We start from the raw sequence: 22,374 nt of genomic DNA on the forward strand, positions 1-22,374 counted from the left end.
CACATACGGCTTATTGCAACTTTTCTACAGAAATAATCCAACATGGAGATCCAGGGAGCTGGAGCAATGCAGGACCAGGACTCTGAGGAAGGTGTCAAAGAAAGCTCATTAATGAACTATTAATGAAAGATTCCCAACATTAGTGTTTGGAATAAGGATTCATATGACGATGAGAAAATAGTTCTGGAATGCAACAGTGTCGAGAATTCCCTTTTGTAAAAACCTAATTCTACTATTCTAAGGAGAAAGAGGGATTCACAGATCATTAGCAGATCTTCATGAGAGCAGGGACAATTGCAGAGATTGAGTAAGTTCCCAGGAATCAAGTCTCTGTAAAGATCAATTCATTTCAGTATTTCAGGAACAACAGGATCAACAGACTGCCCTCTCCTTTATGTCCCTCTTCCACACGGTAATGCCAACCAAGAACCTCAGGAATAACAGATGTCGCCTTTTGAATCACATAGGTGGCTGTTGTCTCTCTAGATACAGTCTGCTTGCACTCTGCAGTCAACAGAGTGATGGTAGTCAAGTGTTGCCAGCTTCAAACTCAGCAATGCAGATCTCTTTCCATACTTGGTAGTACATTCCCCTTGGCCATCTGCTACATCAAATAAGAGTTAAGGTCAGCATTGATCTTCATGAATGTTGCCTTCTCCTGCCTGAATTTCCTCCTGCTCTGATGGTTGTTATTCCCACATATTGTAGGATAGCAGTTCAATTCCTTTCCCTCTAGACTGACTCTCATCTCCGCTGGATTCCCTGCCCTGTGCAACATCCATGGTGCATTGGACCGTCATGCACTCGCTCTCTTGTGCCATATATGGGCCATACAGAAACTTGAAATATTTTTGTCACCCCTTCAACTGCAAGCATGAATAATGTTGCATGATATGTACGTGCAGGGCAGGAAACAAAGGGTGTTACTCCTGCAGTGGCAGCTTCACACAGTAGTGGCATGGCATACAGCGGTCTATGAGACTGTTTCTGTTTTGAAGTCTCAATCTCAAGGCTGTCTCTCTTCTGCTTTTCTTCCTCCACCTTGGGTTGATTCCACAGTGCACAAAGCTGTTATTGGTAATGATTTAGCAAACCACAGCACACGGAATCTCTTAGACCCATTTTTGATTCATAGTGAATTTTTATCTTGAGAAAAACAGCTCAGTGGCTTTTGCACTGGAGGTAATGCAAAATTACAGGATTGTGTTAACTTTGAAAGGATTTATGGACATGGACAAAGAGATTCCCTCTACCTTAGAGAGAATTTCTGCTGTAGAAGGAAAAGATAGACAAAAGCAGAGCAAAGTAAATTTTGCACAAGATCATGAATTGTTCATCAAAGTGAGAAGCAACAGTGAAATGAGTTGCCCGTAAACGCAAGTAGTCAACAAAGCCAGAAATTGACTGTAGCTTTAGTGATCCCTATTTGTGTACCAGGTTTATTCCAAAAGCAATCAGAAGACATCCTAGTGAGGAGTTAAGATTCAGTCTGGTATTATGCATCATGAAAGGCTTTCCCTCTTCCAATGTAGAAGTTCTCTTTTTCTTGTTTACCTTTCCTGTCCCCAGTCCTCTTCTGCTGGGGGACTGTGATCATGGGGTTACTGATTTTCTGAATCAGAACTGACTCAAACTCACAGTTTGACAACAGATAAAAATAGCAGTATTTCAACCTGATTTGCTTTCCTCGGGGTACTTTGTTTTTCCCCCTTGCCTGCCCTGTTCCCCACCACTTCATATTATGAGACATCCAGTTATCAACACTGGATATTTAAATCACTTTCTATCAAAAAGAGAAAAGCAAACCTATTTTTAAAGGGTTGCATTAGAAAGTGAAGTTTCAAAGGTTTTCTTCCCTCGTCTTTTTCTTTTTTTCTTTTTTTTTTTTTTTAAATTTTTGTCTTCTGGTACCTACAGCTTTTCATGCTGTAAAATCAATTTGTCAAACTGCTTAAGAGGTAGATCGTCTTGTATGTTCATACTGCTTCTAGGGACCTTAGTGGAAGGTGGTCTATGGATAGATATATGTTATAGGAAGATCACTAAAATCAGGCAAACAAGAAGAAACAGAGATTGGGAACATGTTCTCTCTTCCCTTGAATCTAGTGTGGTAACTTGCATCAGTTTAAAGGGAATGCAAAGACAACAGCCAATCAGTATGTAATATTTAAAATTATTTTACCAAAGTTTATATGACTTCATAAGAAGGCAAGAGAACATTCTAACTATATATGATTAAATGTACTAACTTCCTACTATAGAAGTATTTACACCATTTTTTTACAGCAAAAACTGAACGTGAAATGATCTACATAATTGGAGACTGAAGGAAGAGACAGGGAGAGAAAAGATTTACTTGTTCAACTGCAATATATAAACTTTGAGATTTGCATCTAGTTCCAGTTAAATATGTTTAAAGAAAAGAGAGAAAAAAACCCCAAACCCAGGAAAACCTCTTTATAGCAGTATCTGTGGAATTAAATGCATACTGTTTTTATTGATGATAAAACACAGTTTTCTCCCTCTGCAATTCCATGTAAATGTAGCCTCAAGCATTAGTATTACAGGTTCTCTGATGATTTCCATCTTTGATTTTCCAATTCAGAGTTTTTACTAAGTTGACAACCTTAACATTAATAACAAAAACCGTCAGTTTTATTGACAAATATGTTCAGCCACACAAACATCATTAAAACTTGATATAATCTTATAATGCAAATGCTTAAGCACCTGGAAATATTTTCATGAAATACTGACTTAATGGTAAGTGAAGTGTTGAGAAGATATCTAGCCCTCCGCTGCCTTTTGCTTTAAATATGTAATCCAACAATGTAAATCATACACAGGCCTGCCCTGACATTTATAAGAATACATTCCAGTCTCCTGCTTGTCCATTTAAGTAGCTAAATTCTAAGCAGTTTTGGTCGGTTAAATATTCTGTTTAACATTTTGTTTTATGCTTCCAAAAGATTTCACTCCGTAAATAAAACAAGAAAGAGTTGCAATAATACAAAATTGTGGAAATAGATTTATATTGAAATAAATCATTTTGAGGAAGAGGGCTAGCTAAGTTTAAAATGTCCTCACTCCACCTGTGTGAGGTCACCCTGTGAGTTAAGGCACACAAGGAAGTGCTTGTACCTTAGAGTTAATAAATCCAGCATGACAGCTTTCCAGGGAAAATACCTTGTCTCATTCTGTGTTTAAAGATTTTGTGGGCCCAGTCCAGGTTCCCTCTGGTCAGGAGATCACACTGAAGGAGAAATGTAAAAATGCCCTGTAGATCCAGGAGGAGAGAAATCCTCTCTTCCAGGTCATATTATTCTCCAAACTTAATTAACCTAAAAGCATGCCTCATTTGGTGATTTTGCCTCATTACTGTTCACAGTTCATTAACAAATTCATTAAACAATCTTAAAAGTTTCCAAGAGAAGACAGAGCTGGGAAGTGATGAGAAACTGGAAGCTCGGATCAGGGTCTAGAACTGGTTGGGACAAGAGCGCTAATACCCAGGGAGACACGAAGTGGGAAAGATGGGACTAGAAGCCTGTGAGAGGAGGAAAATGAAAACCAGAGAAGGAGTTGGACAAGAAAACTTCTGTGGTTGGAAATGGAGCCATGCAGCGCAGGAAAGACTGGGGCACAGGGAAGAAGGGAGATGGCAGGGGTGAGGAGGCTGGGACTGGAATGAGAAGCTGGTGAAATGCTGGAGCTGATTGCATAGAACAGCTGGAAAGTCAGAGCTGTGAATGAGAAAAGACTTTGGAGAGAGGCAGAATATATTAAGCTTGGTGGAAAGACTACATTGCTGTTCAGAGCCTGGAAGGGAGTCCAAGACCCTCAGATCTCACCAATTCTCCACTGGCAAAAAAATGCTTATGAACCAATGGCAAAATGTCTGTGTTTTGTCCTTTTCTGGAATTGGGTGCTAAACGATCATAGACAGTATCAGTCACTGAGCTCAGGTATCCATAGGGCTGCAGGATGGCCTGCAAATAAAGTAAGGAAAGAAAATGTTCAGAGGAACCTTTTTTCAACTGGGAAGTGGATAGATTCAATAGAGGCCATTAAATCTAGCAAAACTTTGGATGAAAATCAAGAAATGAGGCTGCTTATTTTATCACAAACAAGCAAACAAACAAACAACCTTCTAAATGCAAGAACCACAAAGCTTTGACCATTTGGGCTTTTGTCATTCATTGCTGTCTGGAAGGAACTGCCAAAAATGTAATATTCCCTGTTGGCAGGGCTTCAGGCTTTGTGAGACTTGATAGGCTCCTGCAGGGAAAATCAAGGCAATCTGCATTAACAACGCACTGCTCTGTACTGAAAGACCTTTGCAGAACACGGGGAACAAAAGGAAGGTTTCAGCTCTTAGCATTGTAGTCTGGTGGTTTTGACATGAACCTGTTTAAAGAATTACCCTATACAATCACTGCGAGAGAACCTGAAGAGTCCCATTTAGCAGGACAGGCTAATATAAGAGAATGGCACTTTTCTTCAAAAAAAGTCTTACAAGGAAAAAGATGTACAGCCAACAACTAAAAAGAGAACATGCCAGATTTAGAGCTTTAGATTTAGTTTTAGATTTAGATTTAGAGCTGCCCTTGCTTATATCCATCCAAGTCTTTTATTGTATTAGAAATATCGTAGATTAGAAGCTCCAGATCCAGGATTGCCTGTCTGTAGTAAGGAATAATACTGACTGTCTTGGCCTCCCCCTCACCTTTTTTCTTTTCAAATCTGAATTATTATGGGGTTGTATAGAAATCCATTCGAGGATGGAGTAGATCTAAGAATATCAGCTATTGCTGAAGTTCATTACTATAACGTTGAGAGGGTGGGATGGCAAGGAACAATATATATACCAAGTTTAACCAAATCATAATATTACAATCTTAAGCTGCTAACTTCATATATTGCTTCAGTCCTAAGAGTTATCTTTTATGTTTATGGATTTTCACATCTATGGAACTGTATCAGAAATGTTTTTATAATACTGTCTACTGCATCAAATCATGCAGGTCTTGATTAAAATGACTTAAAATTAATAATTCATGGACAGTATCATGAAAGATATCATGAGACTAGGAAGATATTTCTGAGTGCTCATGGGAACTAATTATGTTTGCCATTTTTGATGGAGACATGTATGTTATCTTGCAAGAGTATAGGTCACTCTGGCTGGTATTTAGACAACAGCATTATTCATCAGTCCCCTGGCTTCATCAAAAAGCTGTGTTTAATGATTATTTTAAAGAACAAATTGCATTTTCTGACTTTAAAATTCAATATATAGAAAACTCTTGAAGTGATAATTTCCAAAGCAATTCGTAGACTAAGAGGGAGTATGCTAGAGAAAAAAAAAGTGTGTTGAGATGGAGCTCAACAGCATATATCTCTTTGCTTAGAGTAGGAAAAGTCATAATAAGGAAAGAATGAAACAGAAATGAAGACTGCCTGAGGATAGGTAGCTCCATCCGAAATAAACCAGGTAGAACAAGGTTGATTCAAGGAGAAAAGCATGGAGGAAATGTTTAGAGGTTTCATATCTGAATTGATTTGAAGATATTCTCAGAATAAGAAGGGATTTGGTTTGGGTTTTCTTTTCAGTATTGTGGTTATTTAAATGTGCTGTTTCCAAAATAGCCAAAGCAATTAATTTATGTCAATCATTAATTACAGTACTTGCCAAAAATAACAGTTTAAATCAAAGCAGGTTACGAATTGTACTAAGAAATCTTTAACCAGTGGAACAACTTTCTTCTTTTTTTCTAGGGTAATCTTTCTGAAAGTTCTGAAAATAAAAAGCTCCAAGGCTGCAGTTTTGTTTGCTAAAATTCAGTTCTGAATACATTTTTACAGATGACCCATGCATCCCTAAAAACTCTGGGAAATGCTGACCAAATGTGGCTACACATAAAAAAATAAAAACTCAAGGCAGTGCTCATAGGTGATCTGTCATTTTCAGTTTGGTATATATCAGTATTGTTGCCCTTGTCCTAAAAATACACTGAAATATTAATGGAAAAGCAACCTACTTGCATCACAAGTGATTCTTCAGGCTCTTCCAAGCACTTCATTTTTAACAGTCTCTCCTATTCATTTTCTGACAGTTTAAGGAGGTTACACTTGCCATTAGCATCTCATTAACATTTTATTTATGTACAAAGACCCAAAGTTTGCCATAACTCATTGGCAGTGCCATAGAAACCTAATTCCAGGGTCTAAGCCATGTAGGGGCTTAGCACAATAGCCTTTTACCTGAGCAGGACACAAGTCTACTGCACACCCTGGTACAAATTGGAGGTAATGCCCAGCAGAGGTCTAAATGTGGAATAAAATTATCAGTAGTCAAGGCTCATATTATGTAGTCAAAGGAAGAACACACTGAGGGAAAACTAATTTTAGTATCCAAATACTCAAGCTGTTTGCCTAAAGTATTAAGTTGTACGTGGAGCATCTTGTCATAGTCAGTCATCAATAAATGAACAGTAATTGATCAGTGGCAACTCCGTTCCAGAAGGCACTTCTCATTCTATAAGGTATAATCTGCACACAGGAATAGGCTCTCTTTGTAAAGAGCAGTAAGAGGGAAAAAAAAAAAAAGAAAAGGAGAAAAAGGAATGGGCACAATGTTTGGTCTTTCCTCAGATTTTTTTTGAAAGCACTTCTTAGTGGAACAAATGTACACAGCAAACTTTACTCTTTGTTGACAGAAACTCCTTGAGCACCAATTTACACAGTGCCAATCTCTACCCTGGTCTAATCTAATGCCCTTCTTAAACATTGCATGTATTGCAAATTGTTGAATTGTCAAAAGCTAGCGTTCAGTAAGCAGGTGCTGTCAGCACAGATCCAACCATAACACTCGGTTACTGCATCCTTTACAGAGTGAAACTTAAGACTAGTCTTCTTCCTTGAGCCGACTCTTCCCCGCAGGTTGATGCCTACTAAGCATCACGAATGTTAATTGTCTTGCTGAGACCTGTGACCAACCTGTGTAAATAAGGAACTTCATTCTCAAGTCTGTCTGGTGGTTTCTAAAATCAATAATGTTATTGGGGAGAAATATGAAAAACTTGTTTATGTTTCTTTCCCAAAGTAGACTGTTGCTCAGGTAGCTCTTAGGCAAAATAAGTCTCAAATGTGATGGCTGTTCTGTATGTGGTCAGGTTTCAAAGCTGTGTATGCTGTTTAATAGGACCCTAACTATTTATGAATTTCCTGAGTTTCCTTCTCACGCGGCTGAATCATGAATGAAACAGACTTGGCCCTTTCAATCAAACATGCATGAAAACCCCTTACAGACATTTGGGAAAAAATATTTTACAGACATTTGGGAAAAAATAACCTTAAATCACACACACTGCTCTTTGCTTCTATATGCTTCTTTGTGCAGACTGGAGAGACAGCCACCAGAGCAGCACAGTCATTAAACAGTTAAAAAATGAATAGATTATTCCATATTTAGCCATTCCCAAATTGTTCTTCTCTTATAAACAGTTGGTTGAAACTGCTGAATTTTCAAAGACTTTATAGTGTTACAGTCAGTTAGAATTCGTCTCATGTTCTCTTTTAATTTGCATATCTGACGTACAGTCCTCTTCACACAGACCCGTGTGAATAGGCGATTAATGGTGATTCATGGGTTGAAGTACAGCAGGACACTCCACTCCCCCCAAAACTCATACATTTTTAGGTAATTGCACGGGTATTTGTAGTTGAGGAAAACTGGAACCTATAAAGTAATAATCAAAGATATTACTATATGCTCTTCAAAAAGTTAACATAGTTGAAAATAAATCCATAGTTTGGTCTGGCTTCATTACACTGAACTAATTTTGTTTGCCAAAAACTAATCAACTTCTGGCATCTGTGAATGTCAATATCTTCCTGCACTATAGTTGCTCTGTCCTACAATTAACTACGAATTGCGAATGAAACATCACCTTCGTGTCACTGAACCACTTATCTTGCTCATCCCTTTCTTCAGAATTTTACAGGAGTCCTTTCTTCTCTCTGCAGTTCTTTGGGGTCACTCTTCCTTTTCCAGATCATACAGGGAAGATGCAGAAAGACATGTAGGCTCTTGCCCAAGAGTGAAGAGAATGTTTAAAAGATGCTACTGAAAGGTACTCGGGGAAAACAGCTCTATTTCTTCATTTGCAACAGGGATAGCACTGGTAGTTTTTCTGTCAGTGAGTAATTTAACAGGACCCCCTTAAAAAATCAGTGTATGTTACACTCCTGTAATTTAAATATTTCACACTGCAGAATATCAGATAAAGAGAATTCATCAATAAGCAAAAGCAATTCCCTAAGACAGCAAGGAAAGTAGTATCAAGAGACTTGGGCTAAATGTCTGATTTTATGTCTTTAACAATTTTAAGCTAACTCTATTGGCAGGTTAAAGCCAAGTTTATTGCCAATTGAACTAAAAGAAGAAAATACTTCTGATAAAAACAGGTGACAGTTTGAGCATGGAGTTCAGAAATGAAAAATACTACTCATAAATAAAGATGAATAGATGAGAAGTAGTTGGATTTGGACAAGATTTAGGCTGGCTTTTTCATTCATCACAAAGGAACTGGGAAGTACTGAACAGACCGACTAGATAATCCAGGAGGGCAGTACACTGAAGAAAGAAGGCTAGTAGGAACAGGAAAAAAGGGAGCAATTATTTAGCACAAAATTAATTTATTAACAGCACATTGCAACAAAGGCACTAGGGGATGTGAAGGAAAAAACATTACATGAATACCAGAGGTACAAGCTAGGGAAATTAATAAAGGCAAGAGTCATGGCTTGTTTATGAATATATATTTGAAAAGGTGATATCAATGAAATTTAAAGAGACAAAATAGTCATTGTTGGGAATGTAAGAAAGACTGATAATAATCCAGTTAGAAAAGCTTGAGTAGGCAAAGAAGAAGCTAAAATAACAATCAGAAGTGGCATTACCTTTTTCCAGCTGTCAAATGTCTTGGAAGTAAATAAATGTGAATGTGTATGGATCAATATTTTTCTTTATTCTACCACATAAAAGAGCAAACAGAATGCAAACTTGCATCTGTTACAGACTACCAAATACCTCTGTAGAAAGACAAAACACATCTAGCTATAATGTGAAGTGAGAAATAGCTGTGCCAGACGGCTTTAATCTGAAAGACTATGCTAGAAAACTCCTTCTGCAAATACTAACATTCCTTGGAATTTCTCGACCTTACCCTTTACAATTTCTTAAATAAAAAAGCATTGTCTCCAGCATGAAGGAATTTGGTGTGAGATAGAAAGTTAGAGTGTAAAAGATAAACTAACTCTTACAGGTTTTTTGAATGTAAGTAATCACTTACTGTTTTTCTGTGTGGAAAATAGAGAACAGAATTTAACAAGGATGTGAAGGTACTTGAATGTGTCCAGAGGAGGGCAACAAAGCTGGTGAAAGGGCTGGAAGGCACGTCCTGTGGGGAGCCACTGAGGACTTTGGGTTTGTCTAGTTTGGAGAAAAGGAGGCCGAGGGGCGACCTCATTGCTCTCCACAGCTTCCTGAGGAGGGGACGTGGAGAGGGAGGTGCTGAGCTCTTCTCCCTGGGATCCAGTGATAGGACACATGGGAATGGTTCAAAGCTGTGCCAGGAGAGATTCAGACTTGACATTAGGAAGCATTTCTTAACTGGGAGGGCGGTCAAACAGTGGAACAGGCTTCCTAGAGAGGTGGTTGATGCCCCAAGCCTATCAGTGTTGAAGAGGCATTTGGACAGTGGCCTTAATAACATGCTTTGACTTGGTCAGATGAAGATGATTGTTGTAGGTCCCTTTCAACTGAGATATTCTATTCTATTCTATTCTATTCTGTTCTGTTCTGTTCTGTTCTGTTCTATAATGTTGCCAGCCGCTTCCCCAGCACAATCTCTTCATTAATTCCTTCTTTACTTAACATACCCTTTGATAACTGGATAACAATAGTTTAAAGAGCTGACCAGAGATCACTACTGCCCATTTGTAACAAGTCCTCAAGAAAGACTTGAGGGGAAATAAAACACTTTTTTTTCTTTTTTTTTCCCTCCCCTCAGTTTAAAAAAACTGTAAATAAAATGACCAAAGTAATTACAGGCTTTTCATCCTGGCATTGGTCTCGAGCAAAGTCATGGAATAGCTGATCCTGGAATAGATTAATACAAATGTAGAAGATAATGTAATTAACACCAATAAACATTCATTCATAGAAACTAACTCCTGTCAAACTACCTCAATACCATTTTCTGAGCTTATACATTTCTGGTGATGTAATGTACACTTGTAAGACATCTGCTTGATGCAGTATGACATTTTGATTAAGAAGCTGTAGTGATAAGAAAATCATTGTGGCACACATCAAATTATTAAATTTTGACTACTGATAAGATTCACAACATAGCTAGAAAAAACATTATTCATCAGGACCTTCTGTTGAGGTGCTGTGTCTTCTGGCTTGATGCTATTTAATACTTTTTGTTAGTGATGGAGAAGCAATCATAACATTAAGACTCATTAAGTTTATAGGTGACAAAGGCTGAGGGAGTGGTCAATAATAGATACGAGTCAGGGTAGAAAGCAATTTGGATAGCTTTGTAGCCTGGATTCAGCTGCCAATAGGCATTTCTGTACTTCAGAACATGTATTCAGGATTGGAGCGTGTATTTAGGATTGAAGCCTATGGATTTTGCTTTCCCAGAATTGGAGACCTGCCATTCTGGGTGCTGCAAGTCTAAAGGCTCTGGGATATTTCTTGTCAATTAATAGTTATTTTAAAATATACTCCTTGTTTGAAGGTACGGCCAAAATACCAAGCACAGATTTTGGATATGTATTCAGAGAAAGATTATTCCCTAGAAGAAGGGTGTTTATATTATCTCTATATGTTATGCTTATGCAGCTGCTATTAAAATAAACCTAGTTCTGATGGCTGCACTTCAAGAGTTATTTTGAAAAGTTTTGGAGTGCACGATAGAGATAGAAGATTTATTAGAGACTGGAAATAATTCCTTGTGTTAAGAGACCATAAGTGTTTATCTTGAAGGATAAAGGGTGGTTGATTACCATCTCTAAATACCTGTGTGAGAAAAAAAGAACTGCTTTGAAAGGGTTCTTCAGTCTAGCAAAGATGTATTAAGACGCAAGGTCTGAGTTGATACTAGATGACTGAAGACTAAGAAAAACCCACCTGTTTTCACAGTGAGAATAACTAAGCATTGAAAGAACTTCAGGTGTTACAGTGTAACTCTATTGCTGGAAATTTTTAAATGAAGATAGGATGTCTTTTTAAAAGATGTTCTACTTTATCCATAACTTTCAGGTTTGCAGCAGTGACTACTTCAGAAAAATCTCATACTATGCAGAAAGTGCAACCAGATAATCACCATAGTGTCTTTCAGAATGCAACATGATCAACGGGGATGGGCTTCCAACAGTGAGATACTATTTAAAGCTTTCAAAAGATTATAAGGGAAATTGGGCCACAAAAGCATATGTCAGGGACAGTTGTGGTGGACTAGATGTCAGTATGGATAGGAAGAAACAGGTTATCCCATTCCACGGTTATATAAAAAATGTCACAGTACAGTCACAATGGTGAGGCCAAACTCATGAACATTTTAACTGAACAAAAAGAATATCAGGTCAAGCAAAATGTTGCTTTTTTTTTTTTTTTTTAAATGTGTAAAATTAAATTCTGAGGAAGAAAAACAGAGCGTTCTATTTGAAAATGTTGAAATAGGATTTTTTGATAGCTAATTGAAAACTATTTCAACTGATTTTGGAATTACAAGCTCACCAAATCCAGTCCTGTGGGACTTCATAACAAACTTCAATACAAAGGGGCCTCCTCCTACAAACAACAGCTCTTGTGAGTAAGAAATTCAGTCCTAGAAATAAATGAGAAGTGATCAGCATTGACAGATGACATAAACCTGGGGGTTCCCAGACGTGATTTGTTGCTTATTAAAAGCAAAATGAATGCAAGAGTCATTAGTTTTGTACATTCTCAGACCTCCTACTGTATTTGGTGCTTTGTGGTGCATTGAGAATGTTCTGTTCAAAAAAACATTGCACAGCTCCCCATCAATAAACCCTCTCAAAAAAAGATTCCTACATAAATGACACTCATTTTCACTCTGATCTTGCATTTACTTTCACTGACATAGGCAGCTATGGTAATTTATTATTGTTTTTACTTCATGTGCTATTGTTCACTTTTATTCTTCAAGCACAAAAGAAAACCTATATATGGTAAATAGCATCACTTCTTAGGAATAGTGAGTAATGAATCATGCATGCTACACCATTTGTATATTGATTTTCTCTCAAATGCAAACGGAGATTATGTGGGTAACTTTTCTACTGTTAAGGCAGAAATTGGTAATCATGGATTGAAGTCTTGCTTATGGTATACATTTTTATTCCCATTATGTGGCTTGATGAAACTGCATTTTTTTGAAGATTTTCCAATATTACTTGTACCTTACAACAGCCAAATTAAAAATCCATTGTTTTCATTAGTACCCCACTTGAAAAAACATACAAAATGATACCTCATGTTGTAAAACAAAAATGTTATTATGCCTAAAGATAATAGGCCCGAACAACCTGAGAGCAATTCTGATGCTCGTAATATCATATAGATGAATAAGATGCTATAACTTCACATAGGTTTTGTTGGAGGAGAGTATTCTATACAGTAGTAGGACTGGGAAGAAAGAATAGGTGTATTTGGCAGGACAGCTTGTATAAATATGTAAACACATAAGTATACAAATAAGGAAAACATTCTTGATTATGGCACCAAACACTTCTTTTTTTTTTTTTTTTTTGCAAAGCTTGTATTTTTAGAGTTAATTTTGAATTTTGGAGGTCAATTGTGTTCATGGATGTTGATCCATCTCCCGAGTACATTCAAAGCACTCCAGACGCTTAACAAAAGATATGGGCTACGGCTATAGACAGTGAAATGATTACGGTGGAATCATTTTGAAAGTTTTTGAAAGTGCCAGTATGGCATATAATGAATTGGTTAGAGCACAAGAAATATTGACTAGTAGGTTTCAAAAGACTATGGGACACAATTAATTTAAATGTTGAAAAAATGGGTCTTTTATTTATTTAATTTCAGTTCTCCATGAAAAGTTCCAGTATACAACCTATGTATGCCAATAATTCTGGGAAAAAATTTATATCTTTGAACAAATTCATTGGTTTTCCAAATTTAATACTAAATGCCAAAAGCAGAGGATGAAGAACTTTATGTGCTGGAAACATAGGCATTAACTTTTAAAAGCAGGCAATAGTTCATTTAACAAAACTGTCATTTTACAAAAATCTTTTGAAAATGCTGCTTGTGTCAAAGAAAATGAAAGTTCACTATCTAAGGAAGAACAAACAGAATAAATGCAAATTGTTTGATGGTGGTGAAAAAAATTGATAGCTTCAAGTAAAAATATGTTCCTCAATATTCTAAAAATATGTTCCTCAATATCCTAAAATATATTCTTCTTGTTATTACACAAGAAAAAAACCCTAACTTAATGGCTTTCAGTTCTGGTAAGTTAGGAAAAAGTCTTGGTCTTACTTGACCTTAAAAAATTTGTTGCCTTCAGACAGCCTGGGATCTGTCTTTGCTTTTCACACTCTAATCTGTCAATATTTGATTTTTATTATGCATGCTTATGAATATGTATATACTTATAATTGAACATGATTTCTACAAGCGCAAACAATGCTTTTGGCATTGGGTTTCTTTTTTTCACTGTATACTGGTATAGTAATTTGTCTATGGGAAACTTAAGCAATGAGTTGGCACTCAAGGTGTGCATGCATTTCTGGAAAGTTTGCTTTTCAAGTGTAAGTGCTAAAAGCCAAATCTGGGCTACACTGTACTTGTACACACATGCATACACACACACAGACACACCCTGATAATGCCAAAGGCAATTATTAATTCAAAAACAGAGATCTTTGGGACACAGAAAGCTTTTTTGTTCTCTGTTTGTTTAATATCTACTATATAAGACCCTTGCCTGTGACTGGGCATTTGATAGCTACTATGGCAAAACATACAAAAATGACACCTCTGAAGACCTGTATGGTTAAACTTCTGTGGTTAAACATGCAGCTTACACAGAAATTATGTATGTAATGAGTGCCTATTACCACCCCAAGAACGCTCAATTTATTTGGGGTGAGGTGCAAGTATGTTTCTCTGCTGTACACATGCTCCCATCCAAGCATGATATCTTGGTTATCTATGTATCACCATGAAGATACCTAAATGCCAGAGCAGCATAGGGGAATATAAGACAAGCCCTTAAGTGACAGCATGACCTCGATCATTTTGTTCTTCCTTTTGGCTTGGAAGCATTTGTCCTAGAGTGCTGTGGAGCAAAGATTGCTCCTGGGAGCGAAAACTGTTGATGCATGCTGTTTGACACATTTTGGAGGAGTCAGAATAAGCCTACAATAAGTCCTTAGCATTTCTTCATTGTTTATAGAGAAGCTGAAGAAGATAAAGGCGTTTTTAATGATACTTTCATGACTGCCATTCCTTCTATATTTCTCTTCAAGAGAAAATTCCATTTTCACCCTTGTCTTTTCTCTTTTAATAATAGCTTCTTTTGGAGTCATAACCACCTGTGAGGGCATTCAGCTATTTCTTTTACCATTTTGCCTAGTTTTGGATTTTCCAAAGTTCAAACCTCCTCCATACCTGGACTGGCTGGAGACCAAGTATCTAGGAAAGTCATGTTAGGATGGGATACCGGCTCTGTAGACAGACAAGCTGCTGAAGTGTTAGTAATAGGCAGTGTACTTTAAGAAATCCTGATCCATTTGTTTTCATTTGAGCAATGCTCATAAGAAGATAGCTTGAACTTCCACTGGGCATATCTCTGAGGAGTTGGGATGATGGCCTTGGATGTGAAAAGGCCTAGTTCACATGACTATTCTGTCTGATTTTGAAGAAAATTTCCACTCTGAGTTAGGCAGGGTTGGGTTTTGTACCACAGTCTCTGTTTCTGCCTGATTCTAAGCTGAAATATTCTTTCCAGATTATGTAAAAACTGGAACCCAAAACCACCTCTTGAACCTGAAACTTGCACGTCCCCAGTTGACACCAGAACTAGCATGATAGCATGCGTCACTTCCAAAAAAAGCTCTGTGGTGACCATTTTGCAAAAACTTCTGTACATACTGATTTTGATGAAAATTTGTTTTTTCAATGGTTTTATTTGTTAACTGTCTGACCAATGTATTCAACAACGGGAGTGGTTGTTTTCAAGTATTACAGTTCTACCCTGATATCAGAGAGAAAAATTGTAAATGAAGGCATTTGTGATGCAAGGACATCATCCTGGATGACTGATAGGCAGTGGCAAAACTGGTAGGAAATTTTCAGCTTACTAAGAAAGCAGAGAAACCTAGTTCAAGAAAGAAAAAAAGGATCTTTGGGAAGCAAAGAATAGAAAACAGATTGGGAGGAAGCGAAGAGTGAATGGGAGGATTAAATAAGGTCTTCTTTTGGCTTCCAAATAAAAATAAAATTTAAAAAAAAAAAAAAGCAAGAAAAGCACTGAAGATTAGAAACATAGTTTGCTCACTATTAAGTAAATTTGATTTATTAAGATAATAAGGAAGATGCCTCAGTGTGTTCTCTGTGGTCTCATTGATCAACAAAGAAATACTTGTGACACACTGTGTGAGTCCACATTCTAATGACTAGGACTTTTTTTCTGTAATCAAACTCTTGTAACAAAATGGATAAACTCTGCCATTCCTCATTATTCTGCAGTTCTAGTGATGGACAATTAGCGTGTAACCTTCACTCACGTGCTGAAGTTGCTCTGTGTATGCATTGCAGTTTTATATTGCAGTCTTTGTAAAGTCATTCTGTCTTTAACTTTTTTCTAAGATAATTGGGATTGTAGTTCTTGTTAATCTCAGAGTATAATGGGAGGATAAATGAAAATGTGTGATAAGATAGTATAGTGTGGTTTGAGTAAATGAATGATTTACAGTATATAATTTTGTATTTTTAAAAGATTTTCTTAAAATAACCAATTGCATTCTGCTCAAACATTTCACCTTTAAGAGAATTGTTCTTGGTGCAGTGTAGGCAAAATTCTAGCAATTCAGTCAACCATGCCCTTAGTCTTCAATAGACAAAGGAAATACGCTCTAAGTTTAGCTGATAAGTTTAGTATTGTTCATTAAAAGCCACAACAGTTATTCCTTTAAAAATCATTATTTTTCTAAATAGTGTCCTACTTTCAAACTGAAAAGTTAAACTGATATAAGTCCTATGGGTCACAGACAGCAGTCATCTTGGTTTCATGGGAAGCATTGCTACACTATTCCTATTACTCCAGATTTGCTGCCTCAAGATGCATCTCTTGTTCTCATTTACAGAAAACTGGTCGGCCACTATTTTGCCTCAAGGTAATTTTCATTATTTCAGTGAATTGATGGTCTGATGGCTCAGTTAAAAGTTAGTTTGCCTTCCTGGGAAATTATTGAAGCCGTTAAAAAGTGGAATTCCTCTCTGAGTTTCAAAGTGAAGTTTTTTGGTATTAGCTATTCCAGTGCTCCCTAGCTAGGCAATCACCATGTGATTACTTTTAAACCAAGTACACTGATTTAATGATATGCAGTTTGGAAGGAGGTTTTTCCCATCTTGTCTGCACTGCAGGGCTTTGTCGCACAATCAACCCCAGCTCCTCTCTAGCAGTGGCAGTAATGGCAGGTGGAGCTCTGAAGGCTGTCGAAGGAGCAAGGAGGCACTGAGCAGAGTGCTTGAAAGCTTTTTCTCTCCTTTGAGTTGCTCATGCCTGCAGGAAATATAGAATGTATTGTAGGTCAGGTTTTTTAGAAGAGAGGAGAGTTTCTTTGTACAAATTATTTTGTGTATAGAGAAAGTCAGAAATATATGCACCGTGGTTACATGTTTTAAGCTGCAGACAAGTGCTTTTAGATACATAGAGAATAATTACTTCTGGAAGGACTAATTTAGACTATACTGTTAATAATAATAATGCAGTTTGGAGTAGTGCATCGAGGAAAGTAGACATAGTACATACATGCTGGCTTTTCTGTATGCAAAGAGAAAATTCAGGAGTCTGAGCAGAAGTTGATGTGGCTGAGGACAGAAGAACTGATGTAGTAATTTAGTTGAAAATTGTAATTTACTGTAGCTATTAAAAAAAAAACATTACATCCAGTACATGATGTACAGAAACATACTTGCCTTTGACAGCAGTCACAACATTGGTGGTTCCAGTTGAGGTTCTGCATTTCAGCAGCGGCGATTCACTAAGCATTGTCATTATTCATTGTCTCTAAGCTGTGTCCTCCCTAATCATGGTTAGAGTATTGTAGGAGAACCAGCAAATTCTCCTCTTACTTCCACTTTGCATCACTAATTCCACTGAACGAAATTGTTCTCCTAATCTTTTGGTATATTACCTGACACATGTTCCCGTAAGTTAGGGTATAGCACAGAAGGTACAGTATATAAGTCTGTATGCACAGCTGCTGCCTGTATGACTAGGTCTGCCTTCTTCATAGTGAGAATTTTTGCATGGATTGCAGAAGAGAAAACAGGTTAGTGGATAAATGAATGCAGCCAATCATTGTCCTAGGATTTCATTTTCACTGGATGCTTGTTAGGCGTCTATGGGTCTTTGTTGGATACTTGGAAATTTGCAGCCTCTTGTAAAATTCCACTGAGTCACGGTTCCTTTATTTAGCTTGCTGGAAGGATGTTCTGCAGAGAAGGGGTATCTTGACAGGTTTTTAATTGTGATAAAGAGAAGTTGAATAGTTCTGTCGTAATAAAGAGCAGGGGAGGGAAGGAAGGAAGGAAGGAAGGAAGCAAGGAAAGAAGGAAAGAAGGAAGGAAGCCAGCCAGCCAGCCAGCCAGCAAAGGAGCAAGCAGAGGAGGAGTTGTGCATGTCCTCAAGGGTGAAGGCATCAAGTTTAACCATGAAACAAAGAAGGAAAATAACTAAAATACTCTTTAAAAGCTTAAGAAGGTTATTATATTTAGGTAAAACAACCTTAGCACCCTTACAGAAGTAGCCTGATTTAGCTTTCACCATGGAATCAAGGGGTGTGATTCACTCCTTGGATCATCTGCAAGTGTCTACAATGTCTTTGTCCACATCTGAGCCAATTGCTCTTCTTTTTTAATCACTGGAGAGAAATGGAAATGTTTTGGGCACATTCACCTCCTTCTAAAGTGAACCAGATTAGACAAACCACATACTAAAAGTACCAATTCCTCTTCATTGAGTATAGAAAGGAGGCCACAGTGTGCAGGTTGTCTGTAGAATCTACCTTCTAGATATCTAAAATCAGGTAAAATGAATACTGCCTGAAAGATACTGAATCAGTTTGTGACTGAATGGGATGATGGACTCTCTACATCATTTAATCTCTGCCTCAGTTCCTGTCTGCAAAAAAGTTGAAATGCTCTGTAATTTTCTCCCACTCTCAGTTTATCAGGTTTATTTCAGTAGAAGAGCTTGGAAGCAGGGACTCTGACTTACTAGCCAGTATCTTGCTATCCAGTATCTAGCCCCACTCTCATTTGCTGTGCTGGGTATCACGGTATGCTGATACTATTCAGAGGAGCAAGTGACCTGTGTGTGTACTTGAATCGTGTGTATCGTTGTGCACATGAGAAGTCTGCAGATTGCTTTGCTTCATACCATGCTCAAGTAGCTTATCCATAGACGTGCCATTCTAGATACAATAACTGAGCAAGGGAAAGGTAAAAGCTTGGCACATTTCCTATAGAGTCTTTGATTTCCTTTTTTTGCTCATCCTCCTGCCTTAACAGACAATGTTTGAAACATTATCATAACTTTTTCTCCACGGTTGTTTGGTTGGTTCCTGTCAGTTGAAGCACTGGTTTACAAAGCCTCTGACTCCTTACTCCCATTTCAGCGAAATTACCTCAGTTGCTGTGCTGTAAATCTTTCTTCGGTGAAGCAAACCAGATTAGGGAGTTGATGTAGTCTGAAAATAAGCCAGCAGAACCAATGGTTACTAATCCACATCTGTTCCCTGGTGCCATTCCCTGCACGGAGAAATGTGCTGAAGATTAGTGGAATGAAAATAACCCTTAGGCTGTGAGCAGCCCACAAGGCTCACTATGTCATGATGTACTGCAATACTTCCTACTTGTAACGACAGCGAGGTCTTTCACTAAAACTCTGTCCCATTATGCCAGATACACAAGGCTTCTGAAATGTCTGTCCAACTTCTTGGGGTCACATGCTTTTTACTGCCACAGTACTCATGAAAATATATGTGTTCATCTAACAGAGGCATCATGAAAGCAACCACAGGCTTATCAGCCTTTTCCAAATACATCTATCCCAAAACGATGTACTTAACACATAGAAACTTTTCCTTTTGACTCATTGTTCTAAGTTCCTCTCCCCAAACCCCACCCTCAGATTTTTATTTACCTTTGACTTTGTAGCTTATGGTAGTTCACTCATTTTACAGTGGCCTTACAGAGGTTCTTTGGGTGGAAGTTATTTTTACTGAATTAATTTCTTTTCTATGTAATATTTAGCTATAGTCAAAATATCTACTGTATTAAATGCTTTTGTTCATATGCTCTCTGTTACTAGAAGATTAAGCTTTAATTTGTCTCAACTGTTAATGAACCCATTGTGCCCTTAATTGGGTGAGCTGTCTGTACATTCCTTTGGGGACTAATGCCTCTGTGCTACCAATTTCTTCAGTCTTCTGATGGTTTGCTGCAACAGGACAGACTTACCTACCTATTGCAAATGATGCCTTCTGGAAATATCGTATTCTAGAGAGTCAAGGTTTGTAACAAGAAGCAATATAATTTATTAGGTCAAGTCTGATGTAGTCAGACAAAACACCATAAAAGTTCTCAGGCATATAAACTCTTCTTCACATCTGAAATGGAAGCAACATACTTCAAGCGAAGTACAGAAATTCGTCTCAGTTCGGTTTCATTATTGTTAATCACTGTGACTGTCTGAGAGAAAAGGATAGTTAACATCTACGAAGCTGCAGTAGCTTTATGTTTGTGGTCATGGAGCTATTCAGAAATATCAAGTCTGGAAAGCCAAGATGCCTTTCAAAAATTTACTCATCCAGAATGATTAGTGAGAGCCTCTGCCTTTCCAAAAAGTTCAACATTTCTACAGACCTAAAACTAAAAGAAATTAGAATTGAAACATTTATTTGAATTCTATTTCACATGAGCGTTGCTGCACAGATGCTCTCGAAACACTAAGAAATATTTCATATGCAGTGTTTTTATGAAGCTTAAAAAATTAACAGCTCAATGAACAATCGTCTGTATTTCACCACAATGTCAATTTATTGTCTGTGCTATTGTTGCAGGTGATTATGTAGTCATGACTATATACTTCGACTTAAGTAGAAGAATGGGATACTTTACTATTCAAACATACATTCCCTGTATATTAACAGTTGTTCTTTCCTGGGTATCCTTTTGGATTAAAAAAGATGCCACACCAGCAAGAACAGCATTAGGTAAGTTGTTAATAACTGCCTTTTCTGCTCTCTTTGTGTAGTTTCTACACTATTATTTGAAAATGTCAGCTTTCTTTCAAAGAAACCACTAGCTATATGCTTTGGATTATTGCTACCACATCTTGCAGACCCAGATCTACTTATCACGGAAGCCTCTGGGTTTTTGCCTTTAACAGGGTAATTAAAAGTAAACTACCCTGACCCTTTGGAATGACACTGCCACCTATTTTGCATAATATTCTAGAATTAATGTCTGTCTCCTTGTTCCCAGTATGATATTTTAGTGACATTTCTGAAGAATAAATTAATTGCACTGCTGGCTTCTTTCCCTTCTGAAACTTTCCCCACAGGGCATTATATGTCTTATATATACAGAAAACTGTGGGATATAATAATATTAACTCATGCAAAGTGTTCTAGCTTGCGTGCTTGAAGTTAAGCTCCACACTAGGTGTATAGATATTTTTCATAGATTGTGGAGGTTTATGCTGGTATAGGTTTTCCAGCAGCTCATTAATGTCAGGACCAGCGCGTGCATTTTGGCATTGTGCTTTAGGATACACTTAGAAATGCTGACCGTTTATTCTTATGTCTATAGGAAAACTTGCAGGTTTTGCTAGCATCAAGGGTGTAGGGCTATATACTAGCCAATTACAGGTGTACATCAGAACTAAAGAAAAAACAGTATTTTAGTCCAGACTGTAGTTGCCAGGGCTGCCAACACTAACTGGTTCAGAAATGTACCAGTCTACTAAAAAAGGGGAGGCTGTGTCAAGGTTTACATGTCTGTTTTCAAGCGTGGAGATTATCATTCCCAGCTATTCATTGCTTCCTCCTGCTGGAGTTTGTTACCGTCTCCAGTTAACCGGCTGGAATCTTTAATTCATTTCAATTTGAAAGAACAAATTATTAAAAACTGACCTGCCTGACTTTTTGGACTGAAATCAGATGGTAAGCATTCGTAGCAGCAACTGAGTCCCCAGGTTTGAGAGGGTGATACTGCTGCAAGGAAAGACTGGAGGACAAGGGCTGTGAACAGGCTACACCTCCTTGGAGGACACATGAAGGCAGCCTGCAGCAGGCATGCTGTTCTTGAGTGCTGCTGTGTGCCGTCAAGCCTTCGTTAAACCACAGTATAGGATAGGCCATCAGTACAAACCACCTCTGTCTCCCACTCTCCTAAACAGCTGATCATGGGTACTCAGTACTCCTCATCCTTTTTCATCCAAGTTACTAAGCGTTTACCAGAAATGGTTACTTATATGTGAATTCATTTCTGTTAGCTCCTTTAAACACCATGTAGAGGTGCTCTACTTGATCTCAGGAGGAAGACACCTTGGTTGACAACGCAGCCTTTATACAGTTGTTCAAAATGATTTGTCCTATTTCAGTCTGTCTCTCTCTTGCACTAATAAATCTAAGCAATTTTGAGGGTGCTGTAGTTTCTAGCATAAAGGCCCTGAAGGGGAAAATAAAAATGAAGTGCTAAAGAGACTTTGAAGTCCATTCACTCTGAATGAGATTTTTAGCTGCTAAGTCTCTTGAACTTGTCCAGAAGTTTGATCCCACTTTCTAAATCCTTCACTCATACAAAAAACTTACGGTCATCTATTCAGGGTGCACAAGGCCCGGGTTACATTTTTCCTCCCAAAACTTCTAATGCTTCAATAGCTTTGTAACTTTCAACTGAATGGTGGAAGAAATACATTACCAAAAATACCCTCTAAGGGTAACTCCCTCACTAGCCACAGCTTTGTTTAAGTAATGAAGCTATATGCCAGCCATTACTGCTATCAGTCC

General features: G+C 37.6%; 1 protein-coding gene across 1 annotated transcript in view; it reads left to right on the forward strand.

Annotated features, from left to right (window-relative positions):
- The window catches only part of LOC104076843 (gamma-aminobutyric acid receptor subunit gamma-3), a gene marked incomplete at its 5' end in the record, with an annotated part of 48,737 nt that overhangs the window by 14,844 nt on the left and 11,519 nt on the right, over nt 1-22,374 (forward strand). The window contains one exon of the mRNA XM_009577854.1: nt 20,422-20,574. Within this exon, the coding sequence (XP_009576149.1) occupies nt 20,422-20,574 (153 nt within the window). The remainder of the gene's footprint in view (nt 1-20,421; nt 20,575-22,374) is intronic.

Source organism: Fulmarus glacialis, unplaced genomic scaffold (assembly GCF_000690835.1).
Source record: "Fulmarus glacialis isolate BGI_N327 unplaced genomic scaffold, ASM69083v1 scaffold6345, whole genome shotgun sequence".
NCBI classification, from domain to species: domain Eukaryota; kingdom Metazoa; phylum Chordata; class Aves; order Procellariiformes; family Procellariidae; genus Fulmarus; species Fulmarus glacialis.